This window comes from Bos grunniens, chromosome 7 (assembly GCF_055505025.1).
Source record: "Bos grunniens cultivar Pamir isolate PY7600 chromosome 7, Bosgru_T2T1.0, whole genome shotgun sequence".
In the NCBI taxonomy this organism is placed as follows: Eukaryota; Metazoa; Chordata; class Mammalia; order Artiodactyla; family Bovidae; genus Bos; species Bos grunniens.
Window position 1 is genome coordinate 57,328,986 of NC_141171.1, and position 22,857 is coordinate 57,351,842.

The 22,857-nt window shown below is 39.1% G+C and overlaps 2 protein-coding genes across 5 annotated transcripts in view; one reads left to right on the forward strand and one right to left on the reverse strand.

Annotated features, from left to right (window-relative positions):
• Positions 1–6,463, reverse strand: part of LARS1 (leucyl-tRNA synthetase 1) — a 96,941-nt gene extending 90,478 nt beyond the window's left edge. The window contains exon 1 of the mRNA XM_086413665.1: positions 6,401–6,463. Coding sequence (XP_086269791.1) covers positions 6,401–6,463 — 63 coding nt within the window. The remainder of the gene's footprint in view (positions 1–6,400) is intronic.
• An 87-nt stretch (positions 6,464–6,550) lies between these two features.
• Positions 6,551–22,857, forward strand: part of RBM27 (RNA binding motif protein 27) — a 60,960-nt gene continuing 44,653 nt past the window's right edge. For all 4 annotated transcript variants that reach the window (XM_086413666.1, XM_086413669.1, XM_086413668.1 and 1 more), the window contains exons 1-3: positions 6,551–6,793; positions 18,891–19,009; positions 21,195–21,319. In XM_086413666.1, the coding sequence (XP_086269792.1) occupies positions 6,735–6,793; positions 18,891–19,009; positions 21,195–21,319 (303 nt within the window). In that variant the 5' untranslated portion in view covers positions 6,551–6,734. The remainder of the gene's footprint in view (positions 6,794–18,890; positions 19,010–21,194; positions 21,320–22,857) is intronic.

Below are 22,857 nucleotides of genomic sequence, written 5' to 3' on the forward strand. Positions count from 1 at the left end.
AAGAATCTGTCTACCTATTCAGGGGACATGGGTTTGATCCCTGGTTGGGGAATTTAGATCCCATATGTCACAGGCAACTAAGCCAGTGCCCCACAACTACTGAGCGTGCACTCCCTAGAGCTCATGTTCTGCAACAGGAGATGCCATGGCAGTGGGAAGCCCACAGACCTCAGCTAGAGAGTTGCCTCCGCTCTCGGCCGGGATGCAGCAATGACGACCCAGTGCAGCCAAAAATTAACTCATTAATCTAAAAACTCATAGCCACTTTCCCTTCACACCCCCATCTCTGTCCTCTGTTATATAAATGGAACCACACAATATGTAGCCTCTGGGGATGGGTTACATATTGTATTGCATTTTTTTTCCTCATTCAGCATAATTCATCCAAATTGTTGCATGTATTAACAGTTCCTTCCTTGCTGGAGGGAAGCGAGGAGTCCCATTCCATGGTATGTTATATCATAGAGTTTAACCATTCACCTGTTTAAGGTCATCTGAACTGATTCTTGTTTGGGGCTATTATAAATAAAGCTGCTCTAAACATTTGAGTACAGGTTTTTCAGCGTAAACATAAGTTTCCATTTCTCTGGGATAAATGCCCAGAAGTGTAATTGTTGGGTCATATGGCAGTTGCATGTTTAGTTTTTAGAGAAAATACCAAAGTGTTTTTCTAAGTAGCTGTACCGTTTTACATTATATCAGCAAAATATGAATGATCCGGTTTCTCTGCATCCTTATTGGCATTCAGCATTGCCAGGTTTTTCTTATATATATATATATTAGCCAATCTTACAGGTATTTAGAGAGAAGCAACTTTCTAAACAAACAAACAAACAAACAAACAAAACCTTTTAACATAGTTCTCCTAGGAAAACAATCTACATTTCCATTACCAAGAGGCTATTCTGATTGACTGGCAGTTTGGCCGCCCACTCACCTGGACTTTGTATAAGGAAGATTCGAAAGACTTTTATTAAAGCAACTTATCTCTGAGCCAGATGGGCTGCTGCAGGGGACCTAAACTTAGGAGAGACTGACATTTTGATGGGTGTGCTGTTCAATTAGCTGATTATTTACAAATATACAGACATGACAGGGTCTGTTAGTAAGCATGAGCTTTCTAGTTTGAAATTCCACCAAAGTTTAACAGTTAGCGCATGTAAAGGAAGTCTATTATCATTGTAAATGTCACAGAGAAAATTCAAAGATGACTCTCCACTTCTCTTATTGCCATCTGGGACATTCTTATAGGTTGGAGAATAAGGACCAATCCCCCTTCCCCAGCCTTCCTGCCCCAAAGTAGGCACAACACAATCTGATTTTGCAAAGCCTGTCTATCCCTGTCAACACTTGTGCGAAATCACCCACTGACAGCTCTTCCTGGTGGAGAAAGAACACACAGTTGCCCTCAAGCCTAGGAAGAGAACTTGGTCAGAATAAGCATGTCTTTTCTTCTTGTAGTCACTCTCTCTTTTCAATGTCCCATGTTAATAATCTCTTTTTTCCTTTGATTTCTTTCTTTCTCCTCTGTGCAAATAAACTGAGAGAAAAGTCAATATTTGTTAAGTATTCATGTTAACATCCACCTTAACTAAGGAAAGAACATTTATTTGAAATCAGTTTCACTCTGTATTATCCAAGAGCAGTGCCTAAGATATGGTAATGGGTTCAATATGTATTTGCTGAATGAACCTCATATTTCAGTGTTTGCCAGTGAGGTGATTAAGTGAAGGTTACAGGTGTGGGGTTTGGAATCTAACACACATGGTCAGGGCTGGGCCTCTTCACTCCAGCTTCATGACCTTTCTGGGATGCAATTTTCTTGACTATGAATATTGTTTACTATACAGGGCTACTCTGAGCCAGATAGGCAACAATACAGTGAGATATTTAGCATGGGGCCAGCAGAGAGTAAGTATTCAACAACCTTGGGTTTGGTTATTATTTCCAATGCCTGAATATCAGACCACCAGAATCTGAGCTCCCCAAAGGCAGTGAATGGATGCTGCTGCTGCTAAGTTGCTTCAGTCCTGTCCGACTCTGTGCGACCCCATAGACAGCCCACCAGGCTCCGCCGTCCCTGGGATTCTCCAGGCAAGAACACTGGAGTGAGTTGTCATTTCCTTCTCCAATGCATGAAAGTGAAAAGTGAAAGTGAAGTCGCTCAGTCGTGTCCGACTCTTCACAACCCCATGGACTGCAGCCTACCAGGCTCCTCCATCCATGGGATTTTCCAGGCAAGAGTACTGGAGTGGCTTGCCATTGCCTTCTCCAGTGAATGGATATAACTCTTCAAACTTATGTTTCTGCCCTAGCCCAGCACACAGAATCTGGTACCTTGCACAGCACTTAATATAGGTTATGTTGAAATAGTACATATGTGTATGCACTGTCTTCAGGGTAGCCCAATAACTGAATGACTGAAATCAGTACCTCATTCATTCATGGACTTCAGATGAGTCAGTTCTATGCATACAACAAATAAAGTATAAGGAAAATTCTGGACCATGGCTACAGACCAAATCTGAACCAACTATCTAGGAAATGGAGTGAGCGAGGCTTGAGAGTGGGATTCATCGTATTGTATTCCACTTCTGGAAAAGCGACTCTTCCATAGATGCCACTTTCTCAAGGTATGGTTTGGAGTTTCACATCTACATTCAAATACTGAGCTTATATCTATCCAAAATGCTATCCTACTCAGTTTAGAAAAGTAATGACATCATAACTTGAAAAAATAGGGAAAAGGAAAAAACTATCCATGGTCCGCAAACCCAAATACGACTATCGTAATCATGTCTGTTTTATTCCCTGTAATAGTCTTGATTAAATGATGCCCTCGGCCACTAGAAAGCCAGTATCTTGGCACCCTCACCTCTGAAGTAAGGCTTGAAAATTTGTTCTATAAATATTACATTTGAAAAGTACTTTGAAATTCTGGCAGCAGAGTGATTTATTGTGAAAAAGGCATTTCCTATTCCATATCAATCATGCTATCAAGTTCTTGCCTAGCTGCAGGCCTAAGCAAATCACTTTTACATTTCTCTTTTTAAAATATCTATCATTTGTGGGTAATACTTCATCTCTGCAGGGGAAAGAAGTGAAGGGAAAATGAGGATAAGGATAAAGCAAGAAGAGGAGGAGAGAGAGAAGAAAAGGCAACAGCTGAATGTGTCAAAGCTCTGGGCTTGCTGTTAGAAGATCCAGATGTTACTTCGTCTCTGTGGACTTGACTCAGCTGCAAAGCTGGGGAGGAGCTGACAGTGACGGAAGTTCACTAGGTAATTTCTAAGTGTGTTTCGCTTTTACTTTCACCTATTAGTTCGCTACGTAAGGGGTCCGGGCTTCCCAGGTGCATGTGTGTGTGCTTCACTTGTGTCTGACTGACTGCAATCCCATGGACTGTAGCCTGCCAGGGGATTTCCCAGGCAAGAATACTGACATTTTCTGTGATTGTGATTTTCATCCTGTCTGCCCTCTGACAGATAAGGATAAAAACATCTACTTCTGCTTTATTGACTACGCCAAAGCCTTTGACTGTGTGGATCACCACAAACTGGAAAATTCTTAAAGAGATGGGAATACCAGACCACCTTACCTGCCTCCTGAGAAATCTGTATGCAGGCAACAGTCAGAACATGGAACAACAGACTGGTTCCAAATTGGGAAAGGAGTACCTCAAGGATGTATATTGTCACCCTGCTTATGTAATTTACATGCAGTGTACAACATGCGAAATGCAGGGCTGGATGAAGCACAAGCTGGAATCAAGACAGCCAGAAGAAGTATCAATAACCTCAGATATACAGATGACATCACCCTTATGGCAGAAAGCGAAGAACTAAAGAGCCTTTTGATGAAAGTCAAAGAGGAGAGTGAAAAAATTGGCTTAAAACTCAACATTCAGAAAACTAAGATCATGGCATCTGGTCCCATCACTTCATGGCAAATAGATGGGGAAACAGTGAGAGATTTTATTTTTGTGGGCTCCAAAATCACTGCAGATGGTGATTGCAGCCATGAAATTAAAAGACACTTGCACCTTGGAAAAAAAGCTGTGACCAACGTAGACAGCATATTCAAAAGCAGAGACATTACTTTGCCAACAAAGGTCTGTCTAGTCAAAGCTGTGGTTTTTCCAGTAGTCATGTATGGATGTGAGAGTTGGACTATAAAGAAACCTGAGCACCGAAGAACTGATGCTTTTGAACTGTGGTGTTGGAGAAGAGTCTTGAGAGTCCCTTGGACTGCATGGAGATCCAACCAGTCTATCCTAAAGAAAGTCAGTCCTGAATATTCACTGGAAGGACTGATGATGAAGCTGAAACTTCGTTACTTTGGCCACCTGATGTGAAGAACTGACTCACTAGAAAAGACCCTGACGCTGGGAATGATTGAACGCGAGAGAAAGGGACCATAGAGGATGAGATGGTTGGATGGTATCACCTACTAGATGGACATGAGTTTGAGTAAGCTCTGGGAGTTGGTGATGGACAGGGAAGCCTGGCGTGCTGCAGACTATGGGGTGGCAGAGTCAGACACAACTGAGCCGCTGAACTAAACTGAACTGAACTGAATACTTTAGTGGGTTGCCATTTCCTCCTCCAGGAGACCTTCCCTACCCACAGATGGAACCCAGGTTTCTTACTTCTCCTGCACTGGCAGGCAGGTTCTTTACCACTAATGCCACCTCACTTCCTAAGTGGTTCAGGGGTAAAGATTCGCCTGCCAATGAAGGGGACACAGGAGACGTGGCTTCTATCCCTGGGTCAGGAAGGTCCCCTGGAGGAGGAAATGGCAACTCACTCCAGTATTCTTGCCTGGAGAATCCCATGGAGAGAGGAGCCTGGTGGGCTAGGGTCCACAGGGTTGCAAAGAGTTGGGTGCACACACATGTAGGGGGTCCACAAACTAGCCTGCAAGCCAGACCATGTTGGCACCTGTTCCTGGACACCTGTAAGGTAACAATAACTTTTACACTTTTAAATGGTTGGAGAAAAAAAATCAATAACATGTTGTGACACATGAAAACTCTCTCACATTGAAATTTTCATACACCTTTTATTGGAACACAGTCACAGTTGATTTGTTTCCATATTACCTATGACCTATTTCATGCCAAGAGGGCATAGTTGAGTAGTTGTCAGAGACCTCATAGCCCCCAAAACCAAAAAATATTTGCTGTCTAGCCTTTTACGAAGAGTTGACTCATTGGAAAAGACTCATGCTGGGAGGGATTGAGGGCAGGAGGAGAAGGGGACGACAGAGGATGAGTTGGCTGGATGGCATCACCAGCTCGATGCACCGTGAGTTTGAGTGAACTCCGGGAGTTGGTGATGGACAGGGAGGCCTGGCGTGCTCCAATTCATGGGGTCGCAAAGAGTCGGACACAACTGAGCGACTGAACTGAACTGAACTGAGCCTTTTACAGAAAAAAATTTGCCTACACCTGCTACATATATATATATTACAGTCTGCCTGCTTATTTTGGGTTGACCCATCTCTTTTATATGAGGTGTATGCTCATCAGGTATTTTTCATAATGTTATGATTACAATGCATAATCTCATAAACTGTCCGGCTTTCTAGGAGGAAGGACTGTTTGTTTTGCTCACCACTGGAATGCCAGTGCCTTACACAGTGCTGGTGTATAGCAGGTGCTCAGTAATCGTTGTTGAATAAACATTCTAACACCAGTGCCAAGCCAGTCATTTCAAAACTCCAAAAGGGAATTTTTCATCTGGTACAAACCAATTTGCCAATTTCAGTGATTTCCATTTTTTAAATATTATTTTAAAAAACTTTTTTGCTGACCAACATCTTCCCTGCACAAAATTCCCATCGAACTTTAGAGAAGCAATGAAAAGAGAATTTTTTAAAAAATGGAATCCCTTTTCTCCCTTATAGAGAATATACTAAAAATACTGATAAAATTGAAATGGCTTCTGTCTTTTGCAACCGTTGCGCCACGTTTTTAAAATGACGATTATTGGAGTCCAAGGAAGGGTTGCCATAGCATTGTGCATAATTTAAGCACAGCAGCAAAAGATACCAGCATGCGTGCCGAGCAAAAAGAGCGTGTGAGGGGAAAAAAGTAAAATTTTGCGTTCTGTGCACAGTGTCGAACGTGAACGTATTGCACGTTATGTTGCAGATTTACTACAGCTGAGTCATTTCGGGACACTAGTGTGTGTTTCCAGGAAAAAAACGGGAGGAAGGAACCAGGCTGAGGGGCTCACCGGGTTCCCCCAGGCACTCCCAGCAGCAGACACCGGTTTTCCGCGGCGGGCGGCGGCGTGGTTAAAAAAAAAAAAAAAAGTGCCGCGGCCCCTTTAAGAGCCACAGCACCTTCTCTAAGATACCATCTTGCACCAGGAGTTCACGTAAGCTCTCTACCTACCTTGCTAAATCCCTCCTCATTTACTGGGTACGACCGGCGGGCGGGCCGAACGAGCCTTTTCATTGGCTTTGCGCGCAGGCCCTCTCTTTCCTATTGGTTCCAGCGCTCGCCACTCGACGCTATCTCCCCCCTCTCCTGTGCCGTCGGGCTAGGTTGAGCGAGGGCTCTTGGGTTAGTTCCTGTTAGGCCCCGGCCGGGGGAGTAGATTGAAGTCCTCTAAGATGCCCGGTGGGCTGAGGCACCCGGAGCTGTGAAGAAGGCGTGAGGAGGCGGCGGGGGGCGACTCGCGGCAGGCCCGAACAAGAGCGGCGGCCGAGCCCGCCTTCCCTGCACCATGCTCATAGAGGATGTGGATGCCCTCAAGTCCTGGCTGGCCAAGTTACTGGAGCCGATGTGAGTGAGGCAGGCTGGGCCGGGGCTGGCGAACGTGGGCGTTGGGGGCCCGCGGGGGCGTGGGGGGAGGGGAAGCGGCGTGGGGGAGGGCGGAGCGGAGGGGCAGCGGTCGGGAGGTCCTGGCGACGTCTTCTCTGTAGTACTATCACCATTGTGGGGGGGTGGGGGGAGGAGAGCAAGGGACGTAGAGGCGGTGTGGCTCTGGGAACTGGGCGGGGGGGGGGGGGAGGCGGGGAGGACAGCGAGGGCTTTTGAAATACACATTTTGGGGTGCTCAAAAGGGTAGCGGGAAGTGAGGGAATTTAAAATACTGCTCTTTTAGAACTGAGAGAGTAATCGGGGCTCTTGAGGGATTTTAGAATATCGGGATCTTGAAGGGAGTAGCAGGATATCAAGGGTTTTACAAACAATATTATTCCGGGACTAAACGATCTAGAAGCGGAGTATTGGGGACCTTTTGGAAGCATGAAGGGAGAAAAGGAGAGTAGGGACATTAAGGGCTTTAGAGCGATTACTGATGAGTTCTAAGGGTTCAAGAATATTGAATTAAAATACGGTAGTGGATAGGGATTTGTGGACACTGAAGTGTTTTGGGAATTATTAGGAATTTGATAAGCCTATTAAGGGATGCTATTATTGAGGAGTTGATAGTGCCAAGAGAGCTGATGATTTTTAAATACCATTAGGGGTTGGGAAAAGTAAGGTTTTGTAAGTTTGACTGGGGGTTGAAAGGACTACTCGAGTATCTAATATTATTGGAGGACAGGCTGAAAGGGGTATACCGGCAGCACCAAGGGATTTTTAGATGCAGGTATTGCAATAATGAAACGGGTAGTGGAAAGAAAGAGTTTTGTAACTACTGAGGATTGCCGTGTAGGATTATTGGTGAGTGGCTTGTTTCTGATATCTGGAGTAGTATGGTGGAAATATTGTTGGGACCCTTGAAATAAAGGAATAGCGAAGATATGAACTTTCTGTTGGTTTTGTAACCGTTTTAAAGGGATGAGATGGTGAAGTGTTAATTTGGGACACTGGGGTATAGGTAGTCTCTGAAAGGTATCTCAGTGAGGGAAGAGGAAAAGCTGGAGGGAGGGTGGGAGGAGGTGATAACTGACTCTCTTGGGAAAGAAGGCATGGGAAGGGAAGGAATCATTTGCTGCCCCTTTGTCATTTCTACTTAATACTTTTCTTCCTACTGGAGGTGAGGGCTTTCTGGCTGAAAGAAAAGGAGTAGAAGAGATGAGCAGGCTTTGATTCATTAGATCAGATAATTTTAGTGGAAAAATTGAGTTTTTGCAGAGGTGGAAATAAAGGGTAATTCGGGAGGTGTGGTGAAGTTGGTTGTTAGGAGACTGCTGCTTCCCTGTTTGTCTCTTTCCTTGTGCTCCTGAGAAATCCTGTTAACTAACTTTTGATGTTTTGCTATTTCTGTTTCTTGGGTTGGGATGGTAACACCTAGGAAGACTCATTTGTAGTCCAGTGTGTCAGCCTTGTGAAGATGGTAGGATGGTAAAGTGAGACAGCATTAAGGGAATTTTGATGTCTGAAGTGGTATTTGCTTTCTGAGGATATGTATATGACTAGAGCACAGGTATGAATGAATGTACACTAAGGGCTTCTGAGTTTTACATTAGTGATGGTCTAAGTAATATGCAAATGACTTCTGGGCACACTTAAAAGTTTTATTGAAGAATATGGGCCTCTTGAGTGTGCATCATACTTTTCTTACATACAGTATCAAGATTGGAGCACAAAGGTGGAAATGGATTGTGATGAAGGTGGGAAATCATGAAGTAGAGTTAGTGAAATTGACCATATATGGAAGAGGCTAAGAATAGAAAAAGGTCTATTAAAATATAGAACAGGAGAACCTTTGTGTTTTTAGTTGGATGGTAGATGCTTTTGAAAGTATTAAATGTTGGTAGTACTTTTGAAAGTATTAAATGTGTATTTTATGTCTTCAGAAGAAGGTGACAAGTTTTAATATTATAGTTATTTTTTTAAAGCTCCCTAAAATGTTTTGGTCTGGGTAATATTTTTTGATTTTTTTCTTATTGTCAGAATTTAGTTTGGGAACTTAAGTCTACCTAGGGTGCTTTCACCAGTTTTTTTGGACTATTTATACTGATTTTATTCATATATATTCTGTAATTTTTATGGGTAAAAGTTATCTTTCAAAATGATTAGTTTCCCCACTTGTTTTGAGTTATATCTTCAACATAAAGGTCACATCATGTCTCTTTTAAATATTATTTTTGTTACTTTTTTAGTGTTAAGAAAGATCTAAAATCACTGCTTAGACTTAATAATATAGATGATCTTCCTAGAACTACAAAATTACAAAATAAATACTTATTTTTAACTCCTATAGGTAATGGATTTGGGTGAAAGTGTTAATAATAAGCAGTAAAGACAAGTGGAAATGTCACATATATTCTCATTCTTAGTATGTTGTCATGGGAGAGTATTTTTTGTTTAGACATCCTAAAATGTAAGAAATGATATGCTGAAGTGGGTTGTATTTGTAAGTTTACTTTTTGCATATTCCAGATTCAAGAAAATTTTCATGGGAGATTGGCATGTTGCTACAACACAGCATTTCAGAGCAGTTGTCAGGCTTTCATATAATGTAGTTGCAGTGGATATGTTTTAATCAGACTGTAGCTATGTACATGATTTCCTGTTGCACTTTCTTATTTAGCTTAATTTAAAATTTTCTAAATTTAGGGAATTCCCTGGTGGTCCAGTGGTTAGGACTCTGTGCTTTCACTGTCGTGGACCTGGGTCAATCTCCATTCTGGGAGCTAAGATCCTGCAAGCCACATGGATGCTCCCCCCCCCCCCCCAAAAAAAAGTAACTGAATTATAAAAGGTTTTGATTTTTAGGGATTTTTAAGTGTGGTCCACCTTGTCATTAGTGAAATGAAGTCAGGTAACAAAATATTATGAAACCAGTCTAGTTTGTATGTGTTTGTGCCCCATAGACAAATTAGAAATCTCATACTGTTAGAGCTTATCTGTTTCCACTCCTTTTGTAGATGTGGGGCATATCTGTTACCTTATTAGAGGAGGGACAGGGGGAGGGAGACTAGAAGAAAGCACTCCTGAACTAGCTGTGGGCCACCTAGTACCATTTTCATTGGCAGTGCAGTAAAAGGGAGAGAAACCATCTTAGTCCAGGAGTTTATCTCTCTTCCTACTGCTGTATGAACAGACTGAACACAGATCTTGTTTGGGGTCCTCATCTTCCTTCTGTTTCAAAATCTTCTAGATATCCTAGTTGTAGAGACTATGTAGGGATTATACATGAGTAGGCCATGTCATGATTTCTTTTTATTACAAATAACTGCTCACTTGAACTATCTGGACTCCTTAAAGATAAGGTTCTAAGTAAATTTAGAGGATAAATCAGCCAGTGGAGAAATTTCTACAAGTTTAGAAAACATTCAAGCAAGCATTTTAAAATAACAAACATGCATTTCTACCAAAAATGTTGTCTTTAATGAGGAATGTTTTAAGTTATTTTTATTTTATATATATTGAATATATATAAGTACATCTAATTCACTGCTGCTTATTAGGTTTATTGTAAAAATTTGTCGTGTGATAATAATTTTGTAATGTATAAAAATACCAAATCACAGTGTTGTACACCAGCAGCTAACATAAGTGTTTTAAGTCAATTTTACTTCAAAAACAAACAAACAAACTCATAGAAAAAGAGATCAGATTTGTGATTACCAGAGGTGGGGTTGTCTTTACCAGAGGAGGAGAGTTGGATGAAGATAGTAAGTAGGTACAAACTTCCAGGTACAAGATATATAGTACTAAGAATGTGAAGCATGATTAATATAATTAACACTGCTGTGTGTTACATATGAAAGTTGAGATAAAATCCTGACTTCTCATGACAAGGAAAAAATGTGTTTTTTGTTTTTGTTTTGTATCTATGTAAAATGAATGTTCACTAAATTTATCATGGTAACATTTCATATATGTAAGTAAAATTATTAATGCTGTACAATTCAGACATACATAGTTCAATTATATCTCAAACTGAAAGAAAAAAAAAAGCTATGAATAACCAAAAAAACTTGCCTTGATACATGTTTTGAAGAGAGTGATAGGGTTTGTAATACTTTCTGAACAGTTGCATTCATCCGTTTATCTGTCATCTTTCGGTAGAGCATCATTGTGCGATGCAGGGCATTTAGTTTCTAGATCTATATTTGAGTCACTGACTTTGGAGAGTTTTCTTACCTTTCTGTGTTAAACAATTAATTATATTAACCTTTTACCTATCTTGCAATAATGCAGACTATAAAAAGTATTTTATGTACCAGAATCATTAAATATAAATGAATTTTATGGTTTTTGAAATGTGAAAATATATTAAACTCTTTTTGCAAAAATACTTCTTAATACTAGTGTTAAGTCCTTCTGCTGCTTACAGAATAATCAGTCTAGTGCATGACAGATTCTCATTGCAGGCCCTAGACAAGAATTGGTAGAGAAACCCATCAACCTGATGTGCAGTTTCTGTGAGTTTGGGTCATATCAAGGTCTTTGTTAAAAAAAAAAAAAAAAAGCTGTAAAACATTGACTTTATGTCATTTCTGAGTATGATGGAAAAGACACAATAATGTTCATTGGGATGATTCTATTGACCCAGTGGTCAGGGGGTGTGTATTTGGGTTGAACTCTAAAGTTTACATGCTGTTTGTACATTTGCAATCCATACCAAATTAATTTTGACTAGAAATCTCTGCAGTTGCTCAAATGGGAAGAAGAATCACCATGTAGCAGCTTGTTAGATCTCACATCTTGATAAATGAACTGCAAGGATAAAATGAGTATTTTGTAGGTATGTTCTTAAGACTGAAAAGTACTGATAATTTTCTAAAGCATATGTAGTAGATTCAAAGAATTGATGTCCCTCTAAAGTTCTGTGGGACGTGTTTAAGAAGACCACTCACTATTTCATAGAAGACTTACTCTGGCACAAACACTTCTTGGCAAGTTTTAGTATACTAAGTTAGGAACGTATTTGTTCTTATGTTCTTTGGTGTGACTCCTAAATATTTCTGACTTCATTCTCCCTGGCCCATTTGCTGTAGGCTAGGAGCCATATATTGCCTTCATAGCCTTGTTTCCTACCAATGTCTTGTTCATCCTCTCACAGTGTTGTTACTTCATTATTAATCTCTTTGTTTAGCCATTTGATATTTTGTACTATAATTATTATTTTTTCATTTCCTTGTGACTGAGGGGCAAGGTCTGTCTTGTTCAAAGTAATTCCATTACCCAGCAAGAAGGTTGGCATTTCCTTAACATTTAGTAAATGTCTAATTAATGTCCTCATGTGTATTTAGGTTGGTCACAATTAGAAAAGTATGATTTTTTTTTTAAAGTAGTCTCATTTTCTGAGTGTGCTTAGCTGGTGGCTACTGTGCCAGGGTATCGCAATGGTGTCTGCAACTGAGTAACATCTATTTTTCCCCTCCAGATAAATCTAGGGGTATTTTCTTCCACATCATCTTCATTCATGAAAGCCCCTAAGTAATGATGGGGAATGTGAAAGCTTTCATTTGAAAAGACGTGGAAGTACCAATATTTTTGTTTCCTACACAATAGTAGTAGTGCAGTAGCCAGCAGCTAGGCACATTGAGAAAATCAGATTACTAAAAGTATCTGCAAGGCTGAGTTGATAGCTCAGTGGATGTGTTAATACCCGCAATCGTGATTTCATTAAGAAGAAAAAAGACAGATTTGAGATTTTTACAGATAAGACATTCCTGGGCAATATTTCTATTAACTTCTCGTGATAAAAATTCATTCTAAGCAATTTTTATTCTTTTAAATAAAAATAGATAATAGAAACATGTTTGTAGAACAGTATGCAAGATGTGAATTTTAAAGAATCCTCATTTGTAACTTCCATTAAACTTTAGGAAACTTCTTATGGTTATTTATTTTAACTGAAAGGTGATTACCGATGAGGCTTAGAATACATTAATTTGTTGTGCAGATAAACATTAGAAAAAATGTATATGCTGTGATAGATTTTACTTGCATGGAATTGACACTGAGTTTTAGTTCCACAGGTAAGCTGTCTCCCTGGTTTTGAATGGATCACTTGATTTGTCTTTACATATTTACAAATTTAGGCATCTGTAAAATGAATAATAATTGATCATGGTATTAAGGGGTTTCCCAGGTGGGGCTAGTGGTAAAGAACCCACCTGCCAGTGCAAGAGACATAAGAGATGCGGGTTTGATACCTGGGTTGGGAAGATCCCCTGGAGGAAAGCATGGCAACTCACTCCAGTATTCTTGTGTGGAGCATCCCATGGACACAGGAGCCTGTTGGGCTTCAGTTCATAAGATTGCAAAGAAACACAACTGAAGCGACTTAGCACATGCACACACATGCTATTAAGACCTTTTAAAGACTATAGAATAGTACTTTTTGGTGGATATTATTACCTTTCCTAATCTCTTTGTTATAATGGAAGCCCCTTTTTGTCTAGAAACATGTGTTTAACATGGCCATGGCCCCATAATTTTAAAACCTCTTTCCAAGATATACTTTGTCCCTATAGTTAGGCAGAAATGAATTTCCATAGCTTTGGTTATAAATGAGAGCTAAAAGGGATTTTTTAAAAAAATTAATTATTTTGGCTGCACTGGGTTTTAACTGCAGCATATGGGATCTTTGATCTTTCATTGCAGCATGTGAACTCTTAGCTGCAGCATGTGGGATCTAGTTCGCTGAGCGGGGATTGAAACCCAGATCCCCTGCATTAGGAGATTGGAGTCTTAGCCACTGGACAACCGCGCAAGTCCCAAGAGCGAAATGATTTTAATACTCTTTGGGTACTGTTTTTGTGTAAGAGAAGTAGGAAGTGGCCCTGCATTTGTCTTGTAACCTATCAAGGGTCTTAGTCATGCTCATATTTTTGTGACATACTTCTGAAATTCTCTTTGGTCTACTATTAGTATTGGTATCATGTCCGTGTCAGTGAAAGTCTCTGAGTCATGTCCGACTCTGCAACCCCATGGACTATACAGTCCATGGAATTCTCCAGGCCAGAATACTGGAGTGGGTAGCCTTTTCCTTGTCCAGGAAAGTTGGTACCATAGCTACTATTATAGTATGGCTACTACCATAGCTACTATTACAGTATAGCTACTATAGTAGCTATACTATAATAGTACCTATAATAGTAGCCATACTATAATAGTAGCTATATTATAGCTACTATAATAGTAGCTATACTATAATAGTAGCTATAATATTATAGCAGTTAAAATAGTAGCTACTATAATAGTAGCTATAATAGTAGCTACTATTATAGTAGCTATTATAGCTACTATTGGTATCATAGCTACTATAATATTTTAATTGTCAGATTTAAAAGAGTATGGTAAGTGGTGATGAAAGAATAAATAAGAGCAATCATAAAGGTACAAAAAAAATCACAGCAACAAACTTCCCAATGTATTTGTTTCACCATTCAATTGATGTGAATCATTATTTCAGACTGGTGATTTCCTTCATTCTTAGTGCACTTTATGGATACATAGTCAGTTCAGTTCAGTAGCTCAGTTGTGTCCGACTCTTTGCGACCCCATGAATCGCAGCACACCATGCCTCCCTGTCCATCACCAACTCCCAGAGTTCACTCAGATTCACATCCATCGAGTCAGTGATGCCATCCAGCCATCTCATCCTCAGTCATCCGCTTTTCCTCCTGCCCCCAATCCCTCCCAGCATCAGTCTTTTCCAATGAGTCAACTCTTCGCATGAGGTGGCCAAAGTACTGGAGTTTCAGCTTTAGCATCATTCCTTCCAAAGAAATCCCAGGGCTGATCTCCTTCAGAATGGACTGGTTGGATCTCCTTGCAGTCCAAGGGACTCTCAAGAGTCTTCTCCAACACCACAGTTCAAAAGCATCAATTCTTTGGCGCTCAGCCTTCTTCACAGTCCAACTCTCACATCCATTCATGACCACAGGAAAAACCATAGCCTTGACTACACGGACAGCCCTTTGTTGGCAAAGTAATGTCTCTGCTTTTGAATATGCTATCTAGGTTGGTCATAACTTTCCTTCCAAGGAGTAAGCATCTTTTAATTTCATGGCTGCAGTCACCATCTGCAATGATTTTGGAGCCCCCCAAAAATAAAGTCTGACACTGTTTCCGCTGTTTTCCCATCTATTTCCCATGAAATGATGGGACCAGATGCCATGATCTTCGTTTTCTGAATGTTGAGCTTTAAGCCAACTTTTTCACTCTCCACTTTCACTTTCATCAAGAGGCTTTTGAGTTCCTCTTCACTTTCTGCCGTAAGGGTGGTGTTATCTGCATATTTGCGGTTATTGATATTTCTCCCAGCAATCTTGATTCCAGCTTGTGTTTCTTCCAGTCCAGCGTTTCTCCTGATGTACTTACTCTGCATATAAGTTAAATAAACAGGGTGACAATATACAGCCTTGACGTACTCCTTTTCCTATTTGGAACCAGTTTGTTGTTCCATGTCCAGTTCTAACTGTGGCTTCCTGACCTGCATACAAATTTCTCAAGAGGCAGGTCAGGTGGTCTGGTATTCCCATCTCTTCAGAATTTCCCACAGTTTATTGTGATCCACACAGTTAAAGGCTTTGGCATAGTCAATAAAGCAGAAATAGATGTTTTTCTGGAACTCTCTTGCTTTTTCCATGATCCAGCGGATGTTGGCAATTTGATCTCTGGTTCCTCTGCCTTTTCTAAAACCAGCTTGAACATTAGGAAGTTCACGGTTCACATATTGCTGAAGCCTGGCTTGGAGAATTTTGAGCATTACTTTACTAGCGTGTGAGATGAGTGCAATTGTGCGGTAGTTTGAGCATTCTTTGGCATTGCCTTTCTTTGGGATTGGAATGAAAACTGACCTTTTCCAGTCCTGTGGCCACTGCTGAGTTTTCCAAATTTGCTGGCATATTGAGTGCAGCACTTTCACAGCATCATCTTTCAGGATTTGGAATAGCTCAACTGGAATTCCATCACCTCCACTAGCTTTGTTCATAGTGATGCTTTCTAAGGCCCACTTGACTTCACATTCCAGGATGTCTGGCTCTAGATGAGTGATCACACCATCATGATTATCTGGGTCGTGAAGATCTTTTTTGTACAATTCTGTGTATTCTTGCCACCTCTTCTTAATATCTTCTGCTTCTGTTAGGTCCATACCATTTCTGTCCTTTATCGAGGCCATCTTTGCATGAAATGTTCCCTTGGTATCTCTAATTTTCCTTCAAGAAAATTAGATCTCTTCAAAGATCTCTCGTCTTTCCCATTCTGTTGTTTTCCTCTATTTCTTTGCATTGATCACTGAGGAAGGCTTTCTTATCTCTTCTTGCTATTCTTTGGAACTGTGCATTCAGATGCTTATATCTTTCCTTTACTCCTTTGCTTTTCACTTCTCATCTTTTCACAGCTATTTGTAAGGCCTCCCCAGACAGCCATTTTGCTTTTTTGCATTTCTTTTCCATGGGGATGGTCTTGATCCCTGTCTCCTGTACAATGTCACGAACCTCATTCCATAGTTCATCAGGCACTCTATCTATCAGATCTAGGCCCTTAAATCTATTTCTCACTTCCACTGTATAATCATAAGGGATTTGATTTAGGTCATACCTGAATGGTCTAGTGGTTTTCCCTACTTTCTTCAATTTCAGTCTGAATTTGGCAATAAGTAGTTCATGGTCTGAGCCACAGTCAGCTCCTGGTCTTGTTTTTGTTGACTGTATAGAACTTCTCCATCTTTGGCTACAAAGAATATAATCAGTCTGATTTCGGTGTTGACCATCTGGTGATGTCCATGTGTAGAGTCTTCTCTTGTGTTGTTGGAAGAGGGTGTTTGCTATGACCAGTGCATTTTCTTGGCAAAACTCTTATTACTCTTGCCCTGCTTCATTCCGTATTCCAAGGCCAAATTTGCCTGTTACTCCAGGTGTTTCTTGACTCCCTACTTTGGCATTCCAGTCCCCTATAGTGAAAAGGACATCTTTTTTGGGTGTTAGTTCTAAAAGGTCTTGTAGGTCTTCATAGAACCGTTCAACTTCAGCTTCTTCAGTGTTACTGGTTGGGGCATAGACTTGGATTACTGTGATATTGAATGGTTTGCCTTGGAAACGAACAGAGATCATTCTGTCGTTTTTGAGATTGCATAGGAGCTGTTAAATTTAAATGGTCCCATTCCTTTGGCTGTAAACATGCTTTTTGTATTTGGTGCAGAATTCTAACTATCATTTATTAACAATCACTGGTTCACTCACATTAAACAAATATTTAGAATCTATAATCTTTTCTTGGTGTCTACTCTTACCTTCTTATAACTATTCATCTTGAGTTTTATCAGTGTTACATCAAAATGTATTTCATCAGAAACAACCTAATTCTGCATTTGTTTTTTAGAGTCTGAATACTAACCATATGTAGAAGATACCTGGATTTGTTTAACTCACCTCATTTTCCAGTAATCTGAGTTTTGCCTGTTTCTCACTGGAAACCTCATATTCTTACCCAGTGTTATACCTGTTAGGTCGTGAGACTCCTCGAAGGTTCCCATAAGATCAGGGAAAATAACATTGCTTCTTTTCTGTTATTCTTAGTTATTTAAATAAAAAAATCCTTTCTCTCTGTGTTTAGAATATAATTGGAGATGCTATATGTCCATTTTAGAATTTAGCAGTTGGATTTATTAAGGTAATCTGTTCATAATTCTCCAAAATACAATCGTTTTATTTAAGGATCCCAGTTTTCTTTTAATTAATACATAACTCATCATCTGTGTACTTAGACTCCTAGTGCACTCTGACATTTGCCCATCATTTTTTTTAATTAGTTTTGAGTTTTGTAAAATTGGTAGAATTGAAATTTGCTCTCAGAATTTGGTGCATAAATGTTTTAAAAGTATACACTAGAAAGGAAGTAAGGGTGTTGGTGTTGTTTTTTACTTACTAATTTCATACATTATTGGAAATGTGATTGATACCTTGAGCTGAAACTTTTTTAACTTTCTGATTTATAGTAGAGGCCCAAGGATCATAGAATAAGATTAGTATTTTATAGGGATATAATCATTTTGCTTGCATAATGATTTTACCTCCTGTCATTCTGAGTTTTTTCATTTTATCTTCACAACAGTACTGTGAAGCCACAAAGGATATGTGATACTTAAATGTACATTTATGGGGAAAATAGAATATAAATATATAAGAGTGTGTATGTATATTTTTTATAAGAAGAAAACTTGCTATTACTTGTAATATATATAAAATGTTAAGTCTGGCGGATTGCTGTACATTAGGAGTTGGCAACTCAAGGATCTTGTGCTGCCCTGGCATAAGAGATAACTTAGAATGTCAAAGTCAGGTTACTACTGACTAGAAAAAAAAGTGATGTAAATAAAGGTTATCTCTGCTGCGCTTTCACCACTTCTCTTATCCTTCCTGTTCTAACGCCCCAATCTTTTCTTTCTTCCTAATAGCTGCTGAAGTGTTTGCCAATAAAATTTAAGGTGACATGCTTTTTGTGTTCTTACTTTTTGTCTTAAAATGATCCTTAAGATACTCACTGAGAAGATTAGAGGTAGAAATGGCCATTTTTAGATGTTGGTGCTTGGCATTACAGAGAATGGAAAACTGTCCCATCACTTCCCCTGCTTCATTGATCACTCAGAACAGAGAGTTCCTGAGCAGATGTACAGCGCTTCTACAGCCTGGGAGTCAAGCTGCACCTTAAGAGTCCATTGCCATCCTTTCCCTATTACCACTAAGAGCAAATAAATGTAGATTCAGTCCTAAGTTCTGAGTATAATTGGAACATTAAAAATAGGAGGCACATTATTTTATAAAAATAAGCAGGAAAAGAAAAACTTAACTGTATTATATTTATAAATATGTTCTTTGTTAACGATAGTTGCCTGTGTTTGCAGTCATTTTTTAAAATAAAATTTTTTATTGAAGCCTTCCAAAATAGGGGTGGTTTCGTTAATGACATCAGTATTTGAAAAAAATGTTTAAAAATACTTGTTTTCTCTTTGTCTAACTAGATGTGATGCTGACCCTTCAGCCTTAGCCAACTATGTTGTAGCACTGGTCAAGAAGGACAAACCTGAGAAAGAATTGAAAGCCTTTTGTGCTGATCAACTTGACGTATTTTTACAAAAAGGTAATTATTATAGGCCTTCAACCAAGTATTTGAATAGAGATTTTAAATTTAAAACTTCCTGATAAAATCTTAAAGATAAAGCTTGAAAGGAAATGAATTGGTCAGAGTTCTTTAAATACTTGAATATACCTATTCATGCTTAATTATTTATTGTGTATTCGGCAAAACTTTTTTCCCTTTCCTACTCTGCTCCTCTCCGATATTGAGGCAGTTGTAATTCAAGTACTTTTTAAGTGAATGAATCCTTGGAGCTTGTGGTAGAGCCTAGTTAATGGTTAAAGAGTAACAATTTTAAAGATTCTTATTCTTACTGTTTATTAAGACAATGAAGGTAACTTTTTCTCCTTCTTGACTGGGGCTTCTTGATATGCAAGAAGAAATGGGCATGCTCCTCTTCTCTGTGTGTCTTTAACTTCTCATCTTCTTAGCAAAATCTTGTTCCTAGTCTGCGGAGCTTCCTGGGGGCCTCCCTGCTGCTTGTCTGACCTCATCTCCTACCACTCCCTGTCATTTGTTCCATTCTAGCCACATGGACCACCTTGCTGTTTTGTTCAGCATGGCAAACATGTTCCCAAATGAGGGCTTTTGAACACTGTTTTACCCTTGCTTGAAACACGATTTCTCATGGTTTCTGGCCTCTTCTCAAATGTCATCTTCTCAGGGTGGTTTCTCTCTCCTCTTCCCATTTTTGCTTTATTATTTTTTCATGGCATTTGTTACTCCCTGTCATGTTATATGTTAATCTGCCTGTTTATCTGTGTGTGTCTCTCTCCACCTCCCGTTTGTCTTTTCCTTTGTTAAAATTGGAGACTCGAAACCTACAGACTTGACATATAGAAGATACTCAATAAATACTGTTGAATGGACAAACAGGAATGTGGATATTTTATATTTAGTAATGAGAAAGGATCCTTTAGCTCAAGTATCTTCTGAAAAAGAAAAGATAGTCATATGACTTCTCAGTCTGAAACTAAGGATTACATATTTTTTGTCCATTTTTAAGGCTTTTTATACAAAATTAATATAGGATTCTTTCAGTACAGATGAGTATTTTCTAAATGTATTAATTAATATTGCTTAGTTTTAACTAAAGATAGTAATGATGTGTGTATCTTTTAAATTACAAAAGTAATACATGTTTTAAAAAGTGCTTTAGAAATACAGATGCATGTGAAAACAGTCTTCTGATCATAAAGTCTTTCAAATGGTCTGATTAATTTGTCTTAAAGTTATGTGTAAGAAGAGCTTACCATTTTATAATCATGGAAATGCTTACTGCACAAATTAATAACCTAAAAAGTTTATGAAAAGATGCTTTTCTGAAGAAAAAATTTGACATTTTAGAAATAGTTATTTGTATAAAACGTGTAACAGTTGTGGTGTAAGCAGAATCTGTATTATACTTTTAATATCCTCTTTAGTTCTTCCTGAGGGGTAGGACCCTTGGAAGTGACTTAAATTTGGTTTAAATAACATAATATAAATATCTTGACATTTAATTTTTAATAACTTCCTCTGGTTCTCCCCATTAAAGAGTCTGAAAAAGTTACAAAATAGAGCAGCCTTTTTCATGTTTTACTTAAAACACAAAATGATATTTTCATACCATTCTCATGTCAAAATTTATTTTTCAACTAATTTAAAAATAAATATTTGAGTATGCAATTTAGTTAATCTAACAATATAAAGGTATATCATGAAAGTCTTTCTCACCTCATCTGATCCCTTCCCACCCCTAGTACATTACCTTGTCATTTTTGTGTCCTTTCAGAGTTCTCTTTAATGCAAATATATATGAATACAATATTTAATTTTATATCTTGGAGCGTTGATATTATCAGTACTTATTCTTTTTATAGCCTCTGTGTGTTATTGTTTGATTGTCATATGATTTAGTCTCTTATTCATGGAAATTTGGGTTGTAGCCAATCTTTTACATACTCAAACAGGCAATCTTGCATATAAATCATTTTGTACATGTGCAAGTATCTTTAAAGGGTTTTAAACCCCAGAAATGGTTTCTCCCCCGTAAGGGTTAAACTCATTTTTAGTTCCACCAGCTTTGAATGAGATGTCCCACTTTCCTCAATTTTGCCAATAGAGTGTGTTGTCAAACGTTTGGTTACCTACTAGTCATTCCTCATTTCCCTTTGTGTAACACTTACATATTATATTTTCTCCTTAGAAACTTCAGGTTTTGTGGATAAGCTATTTGAAAGTCTCTATACTAAGAACTACCTTCCTCCTTTGGAACCAGTTAAGCCTGAGCCAAAACCACCAGTCCAAGAAAAAGAAGAAATTAAAGAAGAGGTAATGTAAAGTTTTCTTTTGCTTGCAGGGACTTCTTAGCTCTTATTACCAGTATCATCCTCAGTTGGTAGTTGACCTCTGTAAAAGTTATTCTCTTTTAATTGGACATAGAGAACGGACTGATGGGTTGCACGGGGGGAGAGGACTGGGAAAGGGGTGGAGTGGGAGTTTGAGATTAGCAGATGTAAACTTTTATATACAGAATGGATAAGCAACATAGTCCTACTGTACAGCACAGGGCACTATTTTCAATATCCTGTGATAATAAACCATAATGGAAAAGAATATAAAGTGTGTGTGTGTGTGTATATATATGTAACTGAATCACTTTGCTGTACAGCAGTAATTAGCACAACATTGTAAATCAACTACACATCAGTTAAAAAAAAAGAATGGGCTCCCAGTATGTTTTTTCAGGTAATGGAAATACAAAGAAACTTTTCTTCTATGTTGGATAATGTATAATTTTTGGTTTAAGTTATAGGTTAGGGAATTCTGGCGGTCCTTGTTAGTATAGTGGTGAGTATCCCCACCTGTCATGGGGGCCCAGGGTTTATTTCCCTAATGGGAAGGCAACATGCCCTTGGGCTTCCCTGATGGCTCAGATAGTAAAGAATCTGCCTGCAATGTAGGAGACCCAGGTTTGATCCCTGGGTTGGGAAAATTCCCTGGAGAAGAGAATGGCAACCCACTCCAATATGCTTACCTGGAGAATTCCATGGATAGAGGAGCCTGGTGTGTTAAAGTCCATGGGGTCGCAAAGAGTCGGTCAGGACCGAGTGACTAATGCTTTCACTTTAGGGCTTCTCCGATGGCTCAGTGGGTAAAAAACCTGCCTACAATGCAGGAAACATGGAAAGAAGATGCAGGTTCGATCCCTGGGTCAGGAAGAATCCCCTGGAGAAGGAAATTGCACCCCACTCCAGTATTCTTGCCTGGAAAGTCCCATGGATAGAGGAGCCTCGTGGGCTCCAGACCAGGCTACAGTCCATGGGGTCGCAAAGAGTCGGACATGACTGAGCAGCTAAGCATGCAGCACTTAGGACTCCGTGCTTTCATTGCTGAGGGCATTGGTTTAATCCCTGGCCAGGGAAATTTTTTTTAAAAAGGTATAGGTTACATCTTTGTATAATAAGTTAAAATTTTTGCAGCATGTGTCCTTTTTTAGAGTCACTGAAGGTCAGTGGATTGAAAGTGTCTGTTTGAAAGATAGCTCCTTTGAGTGAGGAAAATTACATTATCTTGAGTTTTGAAAGAACAGTTAAAGAAAAAAAACCAAATTGTTACACTATTTCATTTTGTATCTTTGCAGTGAATCCTAATTTTGAAAATTGTGGAAAATGGATTTCAGCTTCTATGTATACTACCCCAAATGTCTGGCATTTTTTCCATTTTCTTAGCTTTTATACATAACTTAATTGTTATTACTGACAAATAATAGCTTGTAGAATAGTGTGTACATATAATAGTTTAAAGTAATTGTTAGATAACATTGAAAGGAGGAAGTTGTCTTTTTTGTACCTTCAGCCACTTGCCAT